Source organism: Diorhabda carinulata, chromosome 3 (assembly GCF_026250575.1).
Source record: "Diorhabda carinulata isolate Delta chromosome 3, icDioCari1.1, whole genome shotgun sequence".
In the NCBI taxonomy this organism is placed as follows: Eukaryota; Metazoa; Arthropoda; class Insecta; order Coleoptera; family Chrysomelidae; genus Diorhabda; species Diorhabda carinulata.
The window spans coordinates 35677485-35690389 of NC_079462.1; the positions used below are offsets into that span (position 1 = coordinate 35677485).

Genomic DNA, 12905 nt, shown 5'->3' on the forward strand with positions numbered 1-12905 from the left:
AAAAGTCCTATAGTAACCAGAATCAATATTTCAATTAATTAATATTTCTATCAACGTCAATTTGAATATAGAATTTTGAAATCTATGAATTTAAAATTTTTATAAGAATTAACATTAACAAAATTTTAATTAATTATTGTAAGTAGAAATTTTATTATTTTTATACAAATTTCTAATATTGTATTTACCATAATTTCAGTCCCAGATGATGAATACATAAGTATTCGAAAGCTCGGAAAATATATTAAAGTTAGTCCACTTTGGTGTTTCTTTACCTCGTTCCCAATATATGAATATAACTCATTCACCTCACATATGACTTCATTATCCAAATAATACCGTATACCATACAAGTGTTGTTTAGATTTTTGAAACAGCCGGTAATCGCTGGGTGCCAAACCTGAAGAATATGCTGAGCTAATTCAAAGTCTGAGCTATAGAGGTGGAGAACCTGTGACTGGGTGCGTGATTCTGATGCAAGACTGCAAACCTTTTTTCGAGTTTGCATCTGTTAACATTATCAAATCGGCAGTAAGCGTTTAATGTACCAAGTATACCTGCATTTTTGTCAGTAGGTACACGACTGTCTACTAAATTTAAACTATCGTTTACCTATAAGCAATAGCTTAAAAGGTTGCTGTTGGATTAATTATTGAAGGTAATTTTTTCTCCTGTCACTTATTAAAATCAGTACATTCCACTCAAACGTGAATAATGGGATGGATAGTTGCCTACGTAATAGGTTTGTTTCCCAGGTAATAATGTGATTTAAATGAATAGAAAGTTCTATCCTTCTGATATTTCGTCGTCACGAATCATGAAAGAACTACATCGTTACAATAGAATTTTTGTATGCAACCCATCATACAAAATATGTATAAGGAATTGCCTATTGACAGTCTTCACAATCAGAAATAATCTTAGTTTTATAGGCGTTTTAAGGTGATAATTTATTATGAAGATGTATTGTTATAAATATAGCTTTTCTCTGAATGAATGATAAATCAACAAATAACACTTAGGGAATTTACAACGACAGTGCTCAACTAACTGTTGCCAAAACATTAAAATTAATTGCCTGAAAAATATATTGATCATAATAAATGTTATTTTGTGTTGTTGCTTATATAAATATAAACTATAAAATGTATATTCATTTGATGATAACATTTAATAACAGCGGAAATAACAAAGGTACTAAATTATTATTAAAAATGTGCACAGAAAAGTTATTAGAAAATTATATTTATTACCTATAAAGTTTGTTTATATATTTACACCTGCAAATTAAGAATAATATTTCGATATGGGAACACAATAATAAAGCGACTTGAACTATGATATGACAAAGTTTACCTAGATAAGGTTTTAAAGACAGTTCATGCATGTGAGGCAACGGATATTAGTTTGAGTAGTTATTATACAAACAAATGTTTACACACAAGTTTAAAACAATAAATATAAACTTATAATGAAATGAATTTATTTTCAGTAGCAACAATTAACAACAAAAAATATATTATTATTTATAAATACCTGCTGCTTCAATTTATAGATCTGCACAAAATAGTTAGATACCTTTTTGGCATATATCATGACAAAGTATTTGTATTGAAGGGGTAAATAGGTAGGGATTTCTATTTGGATATAGCCTCGACAAATATATAGTATGGAGAAGGGCCAATTAACGCCACAAATGGAATGGAAGTGGCGGAAAAATATAAGTTATCAGGTCAGAAGTATGGATCATAAAAAACTTACAGACATATAGCTAAAATGGACAAGTTTGATTCACTGATCCTTACTATCAGCTCAAAACAAAGCAAAGACAGTAAACAACTTCACCGTCTTCGCATTAAAGCACATCTTGGAAGTAATTAGATATTCACAGACAATGGATACACATATTTGAATATAAAAACAAGAAAATAATTCTATAAACACAAATATTTCACTTTTCTCGAAAACTGGATAAAAGGATACTAGATTTAAATTTAGATTTAAAAACCAGATACCATCTACAACTTTGTAGCTTGAGGCAATACTCCAAAAAATTGAAACAAAGTATGCTACACAAAAAGATCTGCATCACTTTCGGATCCCTCACAAGGCAACTTCTTCAACAAAACTGAAAGAATCATTTGAGCGATCAAAGATCATATCTTTGCAAAACCATCTGACAAGAAGCACATTATAAAGGAAAACCTCAATAATATGAAATAACGAATCTGCAATCCTGCAGAAGAAACTGAAAGCATTTACCGAGAAAATAAACAAATATCAATCCACGACGATATATTGTGACACATGAACTCCAGCACTATCGTACCCATTGTTGTAGGAACCTTTGGTTAAATACCCAAAAAATTATAGGAAAGTCTCATAACAATAGAGATTAAATAAACATGGAATTTATTGGAGTCTTGTAGCATTGTCAGGTGGATTAATAGCCTGAAATAGTTATAGTGAGTTAGCAGCAAAATTAAAGAACATTTTAGAAGACTTCATGATACTCGTTCATGATAGGGACTCGATAAAAGTCGCGTAAAGTGTTTATCACCAATTTGTATTGATACTTTTGTTATTGTATTCATGGTGTAAAATCTAACATGTTACTAAATCATGTTCCAAAGATTATGATCGTTTTATGTGTTCATAGAACAACAATATATCAAATGTATTTCTGACAGATACACTGGCAAGTAAAATAACTCTACGTTTGGTCCTGATTGTCATCAAGATTTCAAGTGAGTAACCAACTGATACGTTTTTACATCAGACGAAGTTTTGATTATTCATCCTTCTCAAACCTATTTTGTTACGCATATTAAGAGCTCGAATAGACTATTAGATATTAGAGGGAAATTCTTAGATCTAAATATTGACAAGCTTTAGTAACATTATAATTGGAAGCAATCAAATTCCAAACCTTTTCGCGTTAGTGGTGGTTGTAGAACTGACTCCTGATTAATTTATATAGACTATAGACTTGCAAGGAAACCGATAGTCAAAGGAATGATAAAATAGACTTTTATACGAAATCTACCTGCCAGAAAGCGTCTCTTAGATTTCTGTATGTGTCCCGATATAGTACTCACTTCAAATACGATCATTGTGTCTCTTTAAATCATTTTTGAGCTCCTATTTTCCGTTGGAATTATAATTATTCAAGGTAAAAAATAGAGATTAGGCACTATCTGAAAACATGCATATATACTAAGTATTGATTATGGTGAACAAACTAATTTGTATGGAATTCGATTGTGATAGACAATTTCAAATCAGTAGCTAGTCAATTTAAAATAATAATGTCTCTAAATTGTCTACGAATCAACAAGGCACCTTTCCTTTCGTACCCAAGGTCTACCAAATAAATCAGTCTTGCCAAACATGCTTCGACACGATATATCCACTCACGAAAAAAATATAAATACGCTATGGTAGAATTTTGAAAAGTTGGTGCTGCTTCATAAAATTTCTTAAATTATTTTCGATACTTTCTAACATCAATTTCTTTCTGCAGAAGTTGTACTTATAGGCATCAGGCAGTACCTTGTTCTTCGTAAAGCGAAGCAGCGATATTAAAACAAAATCGTGGAATCAGCAACTGATAAATAAACGACTAACTATAATCGAGTCACACGAAATAATTTGGAAAAAGATAAAGGCTGTTGTTATGAAGCATAAAATGAGAAATTACGTTTTATCTATGTCAATTTGAGGAAAAACTGTATTCTCAATTCATCATTATACTAATACAGTAAAGTTTAGATTTTTCATTAATATTTCAAAAATAAACGAGGAAAGTTTCTTAAGTACGAGGCCGTGGGCAAGTCCAGCAACACCACTGTTTTAATATAAGCAATAATCACGTTGGCATTAACTCTTAGAATAATCTTTAACAGTTTAGATTAGGTCTCATACAGTTTTCATTACGTATATTGAAATTATAGGTATTTAATAAGCGTATTAGCAGTTACCACTGTCCAATATAGAAGTATACATTTCAAATAGTTTGTAATTTTCAATTAGTTTGTAATAAAAATATATTGGTAATTTTATATTTTTAAAAAGTAAAATTTTCAACTGACATGATTCATTGATAAACGTATTAGGCTGCGTTAGCCTGGAAACTTTTCAGACAACCCTCGTATTTTCTTAAAAAACAAACAAAAGAAAGTGATTGTTAATTATAAGTCGAAGAATTATTCTCGGCAAAACTAAGATTCTCGTAAATCGGCAAAAGTGAAACTCCAGCTTTAATAAGCACCAAATGTTTGAAGGTCAACTTAGTATTTAAACCAACATTTTCGAAAATATACATGTGCAAGTACGTATATGCGTGTGAGCATAAGAATAGTGTGAAGCAAAAATCATTGAACGAATAAACCAAGTTGTTTTTTTGTATTCATAATTGGGATAATTCTAGGTTTGACAAATAACTCTACTAATTCTATAATTATTTGATAACGACTGATAACGATAACGCTTTGCGAAATGATTAACTCAGTTAATATGAAGAATATTTGTGAGCTGTATAATAGAACGATTTCTATAAATACTTAAATTAATATTTGTATAAAATCAATCAACCAATCACCTAAAAAACATACAAACTTTATGAATAAGTCATTTGTATACATATTATTCTATTTTTATAGAATATTCAACATAAAACTTAATAGCTTATTTCAAAATTATAATAATGAGCGACTAAAAACGAATTCTTGTCATATTTGCAAAACTACGAGAATACTAAACAAAGAAAATCTGTTTGATTTTCAATATTGTCTTTATTGTATTTTTTACTAGGTATAGAAGTATTATTTCAATTTTTTTTCATTTTCAATTATTATCTAATAATTTTTATTATAAAGTATTCAATTCTCCTGAAATAATTCCAGTGATGGCAGCATCGACCGTCGAGATTCTTGAAACTATGATTGCGTCCACTGGCCTCAGGTGGAGCCACGGTCGTAACCAGAGAAGCTGTGCAGTGACAAAATGGCAATGGAATGTTGCTGCAAGAAGTGAACTTGTGAAGTGTTGTCGTTACATTTTCCGTGGAATTTCGCCTAAATTTTCACTAAATGTGGCCTACAAATAACATTTAATATATAGTGAATCGTGTCGGTGTTTGTGTGTGTTGGTTTTGGATCAATTTGTGCGGTTTCTTTGCGAATTATGTACCATATACTTTTAACAATAGGTAAGCCATGTCTTATCGTTCACCTTTGTATATTTTTTATGAATAGAATTTGATTTATCGATTAGGTAATGGTTTGTTAAATGCATTAGTTGATGATTTGCTTAAAATAATATGTATTTTTATTCATAAATGTTTGTTTATCGGCTTAATAATCAAATGTCTTTTGACATGTCAGATGACTTGAATCGTTTTTATTTGTTTTTTTTTTATTCAAGTTTTAATGTAAATACCGATTAATTTTATGGTATAAATAAATTGTTATGTGAAATGAACGAAGACAAAAATCAATTTTTCGACCGTTCCCCTCGTTTCTATTGATGAAAAAATTTTTATAATTTGAAGTTTCATTAACTCTATTATCTTGATACCTGCCTTTCAGAAATTTCTGTGTTTCTCCACTTATTCAATTTTCTTTTGTTATTTTCAATAAGTTTTTGAAAGGAGATTTAAAAGAGGAATAAGAAATTCCGCGATGAAAGTTTCTTCTAATTTATCTTTCGTTAACCGGTTAAAGTATATATTGAAGTGTGGTGTTACATACAGGAAACTTATCTATATATTATGTACGTATGCATGTGGCGAACAATGCAATATGATATTGCACAAAAACGTTGGTATGCAAAATCTCGCTGCCAGTTAAGGGATACCTAGATTTTCAGATAACAAAGTTGAATGAACTGCATGCACACTGCTGAAAATTTTTCCTTTTTTTTTTTGTAACTGTACACGGACTTCTTCAAAGATTAGTACCTAACAACTTTATCTCGAAATAAAATCTTTGAAGGAGGCTGGTACCCACTTTCATAAAATTAATTACTTATTCTCGATTTAAACGAAAGAAGGTAAAATAAAAACAATAGATAACGTGTAATGCTTTAGACCACTGTTATTAAAGAAAAACTTTGTCACAGTTTGTTGTAACAGTTACGAGCCCCGTCCCATTTCAGTTGACCCAATTGAAAAAAATTACTAATTATCGCTTTTTCGTCTATTTAAAAACGGCAAATTGTTTCGTTTTGAGCACTTTATATTTTCTATATACACTTTAGATACTTTTACAGAAGTTACAAGTCTTAACATATGTTATAATCACAAACCCAGAAAAAACAAAAACCAAATGTAACTTTTAAAAGTTACCATTGCGTAACATATTTTTAATAACAGCCGTAATTCTTTGTGTTTATTAAATTCTGGCAGTATTCGGGAGTAAAATTATCCCAAATTTCTTGTAGTCTTTCTTTTAATCCCATGACTGCTCTAACTAGATTTGCAAGCAACTGCCAAAGTGTTTCTATTGGTGATAAATCTGGACTACTTGAAATCCACTCTAAAAGTGGAATATTGTTGTCTGAGAACCATTTTAAGGCCTCCATCTTACTGAAAAATAAAGGTTTCCCAGCGGTTAAAGTTACTCTTGTTGGCAACAATGATTCTTCTAAAATATCCAGGTACTTTTCAGTATTGACAATTCCGTTTATGAAATGCAGTTTTCCCACTCCTCTTGCAGATATCGAGTCCCACTCCATCACAGATGCCGGAAATTTTACTTTCCGCTTCAAACAATCTGGATGAAAAGCTTCATTTTTATGTCGAATAACTCTATTTCGATCGTCACCCACGTAAACTTCAAAACGAGACTCAACACTCCAATGTATACAGCTCCACTGTTCAAAATTCCAATTTTTATGCTCTTTGGCCCATTTAAGTCTATTTTTCTTTTGGATTTGAGTCAATAATGGCTTTTCTTTAGCCTAAGTAAACAGAATTTAAATTTAGAAAAATATGCTTTAAGCTAAGGTGTTACAAAATTCACCTTGTATGTCCGAAATCCTAATTTTTGAGCCTGTCTGTGACATGTCGATCTTGAAACCCGCCTACCCACTGCATTACTCCAAAGTACACTTAGTTGACCATAGTTAGCACGTCGAATTATTCTTTTTAACGTTCGTTTATATTTTTCTGACAATTTCTTACGTACCGGCGTTAGGGACAATCGAACCATTTGCTTTATACAACACTGTATTTTGACATGCTTGCAATTTTCTCGATTTCTGAGTTCTTTTTCCCATTTTTAAATAAGTTTATTATGATTAATCGAATTTTTTGATCAATAACTTTTCCTCTACCCATTTTAAAAATGATACTCACCCCTTATTACTTCAAAAATCTATCTGTCACTTTGTGAATATATGACTTACACAGCCTCTACTTTATTATTTGCGTATTTTAGACCTAATGAAACTTTGAAGACAATTTTGGAAACGATGAACCCTTGTATATGCATAAAAAATTTCCATCGTATTAAATATCATTCGAAATATTTGACAATATTCATCCAAAACCTATTTTAGACGTAAAACTAAAAGTTTAAAACATTTTACTAACAGCTACTTTTTGGCATAATCTAAAATAGGGTTGGAATTAGGCAGAGGCACTAATAGAAGGTAAAAAGGTACCTGCTAAACGCAAAACTTAACTGTATAATCTACTACCTAAGTAATCCCTACACAATATTTCAAGACCTACATCTATCGACACCGAAATCGAGCCGAACTGGACGGAATTCCCCATTTTATTACTCTACACCTTTCTGAAATAGACTATAGTTGTGTTTTATCATTTTAAATTGATATTCATTCCTTTTGTCGTCTTATCAGATTGTTCATTTTGAATCCTCCATTAACCTTATTTACATTTTTCATTTGATCTGATCACACTAATAAAAAAACTCCAAAAAAATTGATGTTATTTTCCTACCAAGAACTTTGTTTCATATACAAATATATCTTGTCTTGGAAATACATGATTTTCTGCATATTTTTGAAAAAAACATGCTGCTCTCTTTGACCAGCAATATTTGTTCGTTCTATTAATGCTCTTCTGTTAACTTCCTTTTTCTATTTTAATCCCAAATATTTCATAAACTCTAATAAAGAGGTACTTCTTAATTTCCTTATTTTTCAGTTCGTCATTTACGATTCCCTTGAAAAATTACTAATTTGTATAGCTAAATATATTTATTCTATTTTCAATACTTAACGGGCTGAAGTAACACTAATACCAATTTTGTCTACAAGTTTAGGCTTAAATGATTACTTCATGAAACGAAAGACTCGGTACTTCTTTGATCAAACTTACATTAAAATGTCCCTCTGAGTAGTGTTAAGAAGTTGGATTATTTTCCTTGCTTTTTTAACGAAACACATCGTTTTTACAGATATTTTCATTCATTTCAAATAGAAATGTCCTTAAATAGATGTTAACTTTCGTATAATACCTCCTGAATAGATAAAAGGGGCTTAGTAGGTCCGCTGTTGTTTTTTTTTTATTATTTTTCAAAATATTCAATCAAAAGTATAACAAACACCTGCGCTCGTGAATTCTGGAGCAAATTTCTGGAAATAATTGTTGGTTAATATGCCCGTACAAGTATAATGAGGCACTTGATTGATGGAATTTTGAAAAGTTTTACAAATTGTACAAAATTACGAATACTATTTACAACTAATAAATAGTAGGATAAGTACAGTAATCTGCCCGTCTCACAGCATTTTTGGTTTTGGGGAATGTCAAAAGTTTATAATTTGATGATATCCGTACTTGCCGATGTAAAAATGGATAAAAAGTCAACTTAGCTCTTTAAATGACTGATTTTGATAATAAATATACGTTGAATCCAAAAATTCGCTTAAAACAAGACGTTAAACAAAGCTCACGTCGATTTCAACTTTTAGTACGGTCAGTTAGTTTGGTTATGTCAATTATATCGTCGCCTCTTTTTACGATTTAATTTAAGGAAACTATTACGGTTGTCCTTGTGAAGAAGACAATCGATCTTATGTTGTTACGTTTGATTTCTGTTAATAGAAGAAGATAGTATGTAGAAAATATGTGTTTGACAAATTGTAGATTGAATCACGTGATGATAGACATCCACCGTTTGTACTATAAATATATTCATCCTCTCAAATAAGATAAGATTTTTTCTCCTTTCCGCAGAATTTATTCTTGGATTTTTATTAATTTAATTCGATAAGTTTCTATTGTACCATCGTAAGCATTGTAACAATGTCAAACTGGCAGTTTATTATCAAAAATGGAAAGAAAATGAAATTATGGATTTGAATAACAGCTGCCAGATAAATCGAGGAAGAGGTATGCGGAAACGTATCAAATTTATAAAATCATTGTTAGTTTCATGCTTAAAATGATAACTTCCTATGAGTGTGTACTACTGAATATACAGGGTTTGTCCGGAAAGTAATAGGACTGATTCGATTTAAAAAAATTTATTGAGCCAATCGTTACAATTCTTTAAAAACTTTCAAAATAGGCTCCTTCTGCGTCGATGCAGCGCTGCCAGCGCGATTTCAAAGCATTGAAGGCGTCACGGAAGGCATTCTCCGGAATAGCCTTGAGAGCCGCGGTGCGTGCTGCTTGGATCCCCTCTGTCGTCTCGAAATGCTTGCCTTTCATCGGCCTTTTCAGGCGAGGAAACAAAAAAAAGTCCGGGGGGGGGGCACATCTGGGCTGTAGGGCGGCTGCGGAAACGTTGGAATGCCGACCTTAGTCAGGTAGCTGTTCACAAGAAAGGCGGTGTGAGCCTTGTCTTGTCGGACCCGATTGACATCTGGGCAATCAAACGAATACTTAGTCGACGGTCTGTGTTCAAAACTTTGCGCACACGAGTCACATTGTCGGTGTTTGTCGAAGTCGAAGGTCTTCCAGCACGGTCTTCATCGGCGACCTCTTCTCGGCCCTCCAAAAAGGCCTGGTGCCACCGAAACACACCACTTCTTGCTAAAGCAACATCTGGGTAAGCCTGCTTGATCATATCAAACGTCTCTGTCGCAGATTTACCGAGTTTCACACAGAATTTAATCGCGTACCTCTGCTCTAACGAACGCTGCATTTTCGGCTTGCACAAATCACAGAAACACGTCGCGCGAAAATGCCTGTCCTGACTCTACAGGTGCTCGGAGACAACTGACCAGCCGCTCGTTTGTTAGCTAGGAACGCCCTCTACCGAATCCAGTCGGTGCGCGCACGCTCTGAAGTACAATCGCGGCGGAAGAAAATCAGTCCTATTACTTTCCGGACAAACCCTGTATGATATTTTTAAGTAAATAAGATAATGTTTAAAAGGGTATAAATTATTGCCACCCAGCGTTAGTTGACTTACAAGCCTTCGTCAAGGGCAATCGATACCTTTTTAGTAATTCGTCCTTCAAGATGCGTTGTTTATTTTTTGGTAAATTTAGACCAAAAATCAATCGAATTTTACATTATTTCTATATCTATAATATGATTTTCACATAGAATTTTCCCCAGTAAACAGTAAACAATAATTACACATAACTTACCATTCTGAATTTTATAAAATGTACGTCAGTTTGTCGCACAATTATATTTTCTCTATATAGAATTCTTCATGACTGAAAAGTTACATTCGATCATGACTCTCCGAAGAAGTTTTACTTGCAGTGAGCTTTTTATTAATACGGAGCATATTTTCATTGTAACGTAGAGAAAAATTGACAAAAGTATTTCTTTCTTACAGACTCTCCGTTTTTTGTTGGAATTACTATAGTTACCTGCACAATTGGCCAGGAAACTCGTCCATCCGATAATTTTCATGTAACAAAATTTGCTTTGAATCGAATATTGAATTTCTTTCTTTAAAATTGTGAGTTACTCTCAATCGCTCTACTTTATATATTCAAATTCCGAGGGATGAAACCTTTTTGTTATTCAAATTGTTCTGATACATTATTCTGAAGCATTATTAATTTGAGATACGAGGTATGGCTATTAAATAACCGAATAATCTAAGCAAACATCTCTGAATTTGGTTATATCTGGTGGTCTTCTCCCAAATTAAAGTAGCTAGTTAAGCTAAACAGTTTTACTGTAGCAGTCGATTCCAGTTAGAGCGGCGGGAAGTAGGGAAACGTGGAGTGAAAACATTGTTTTGTCGCTATGGCTTGCGCTGGTTTACGCTGCAAAATTCTTAGGCATTTGCGGCAGTGCTGCTTTGAAACGCGCGGTTCCACATATCGAGGGATAGTGTATATCACGAGATCTCAAAAACAAACGTGGACTGGTTGAAATAAAAATTATTTTTTTGTGATGATTTATTTTGATTCTAGGTTTCTTTTGATAAAAAATCAGTTTGAAGTAACAGGTGAACATAAAGATAAACCATGACCAAAATCATAAAAAAAGATCTGGACAATATATATATAGAGAGATATATTTAGAGCTTTGAAAAACTGATCTGTCACGGTAGTTTTCCTCGTAAATCATCTGCATCAACATCATCTGCATGATCTTAATACAATGAAACATAAAAACAAAATAACTGTCACTACGAGAAAATCAAATCAAACCTTAAAGCTGCCGGATTGACGTGGATCAGCTGTTTTAATACATTGTCTAATTTCAAATATATTTCACACTTGGTGTATCTTCCATTTTCGAATTTGATCTATAATTGTGACAAAATAAAGGAAAGGCATGCATGAAATTTGAGAATTTGATCAAAATATGATTTCCTTGGATTAAAAATCGATCTTTTTTCGCATTTTGCCCAAATAAACTTTGCTTGTTAAATAAAATTAAATCTGTTCAATCGTTTTTGATGCGAAAATACATCAAAATAGAATTTTCCTGGTTTCAACATAAATTTATGTTCGCTGGTCAACTTTTTAGGACGAAATAATTTTATTAAAATTATAGTATAGCGAATTAGAATCGTTTTTAATGGATTTTCTTGTTTTTTTTTTATTTCAAAGATAATAATTCCTCAATTTCCACTCGTATTTCGATGTTCGGAACTGGTTTGTGGATCTAAATTATTGCGATAAATAATGATTGTAGCTAATTGTAAAAATAATATTTCAAACGCGGTAGTCGGGCGTTTTGCCAGCTTATTAATATAGCACCTTTGCGGCGTTAATCTATTTACTAACTGTCTCCTTCAGCACTAAATGATATCTGTATTTCAACAAATTATTCATGCGATGTTGAAAATTTTAGATATTCTGAAATATCGTAACTTCAAAGAAATTAATTTTGAAATCCAGGACAGTAATGCAAAAAAATTTCATTTAGATTTGTCTTTCTGGTCATATTTTTTTGTTGTATTTTTGGTCTAGGTCTTTCAAATCATTTGTGATAAATTCGCTTCCTTCTTGATGGAATACGTAGATAGGTTTTGGCTAATTCCACTGCGACCTTTTTAGATCTAGATTACATTCATTACACTTTCTTACGTTTACTGTTGTAACACTATCGAAGTGCTATAGAATGTGTTTTGTGGTTTCTTTCTTGCTTTAGTGCGAATACTTCTGTACCTATGCCTTCCTACGTTTTGAGGTGTATTTATACCAGGTTGTTTCTATCTGTATGGGCATAGCCATCTTCTTGGTCTAATTATCTTAAGTTTGTTATTAAAGTTATCTGATCTATCACATTATGGGTCTGTTTTGCGTGTTGTTGGTTTTATCTTTATTAATCAGTGCTATACAGATCGGTCGAAGTCTTACGTGTGTGTGAGGATGGTAACTTCAGCAAGATTTCCATTGCAGCTGAAAAAGTGGTTCTCACAGACCCCGCGACACATTAGCATTTATCTGTCATTTTAAATTATTTTCCCGGATGGACTATCTGTCTCTCTCTATCTCTATTAGAATTT

At 32.1% G+C, this 12905-nt stretch overlaps 2 protein-coding genes across 6 annotated transcripts in view; one reads left to right on the plus strand and one right to left on the minus strand.

Moving 5' to 3' along the window:
- Positions 1-4965: 4965 nt before the first annotated feature.
- LOC130891767 (ephrin-A4) overlaps positions 4966-12905 on the plus strand; it is a 408512-nt gene continuing 400572 nt past the window's right edge. For 2 of the 5 annotated variants that reach the window (XM_057796722.1, XM_057796723.1), the window contains exon 1: positions 4999-5209. The gene's annotated coding sequence lies outside the window, so the exon portion shown is untranslated. Of the gene's footprint in view, positions 5210-12905 lie in introns of all 5 variants that reach the window. The other 3 variants (XM_057796721.1, XM_057796725.1, XM_057796728.1) reach the window with 3 other exon arrangements.
- LOC130891794 (protein GVQW3-like) lies at positions 9792-10121 on the minus strand. Its single transcript, XM_057796758.1, has one exon. It carries the CDS (start codon positions 10119-10121, stop codon positions 9792-9794), a length of 330 nt encoding a protein of 109 aa, XP_057652741.1.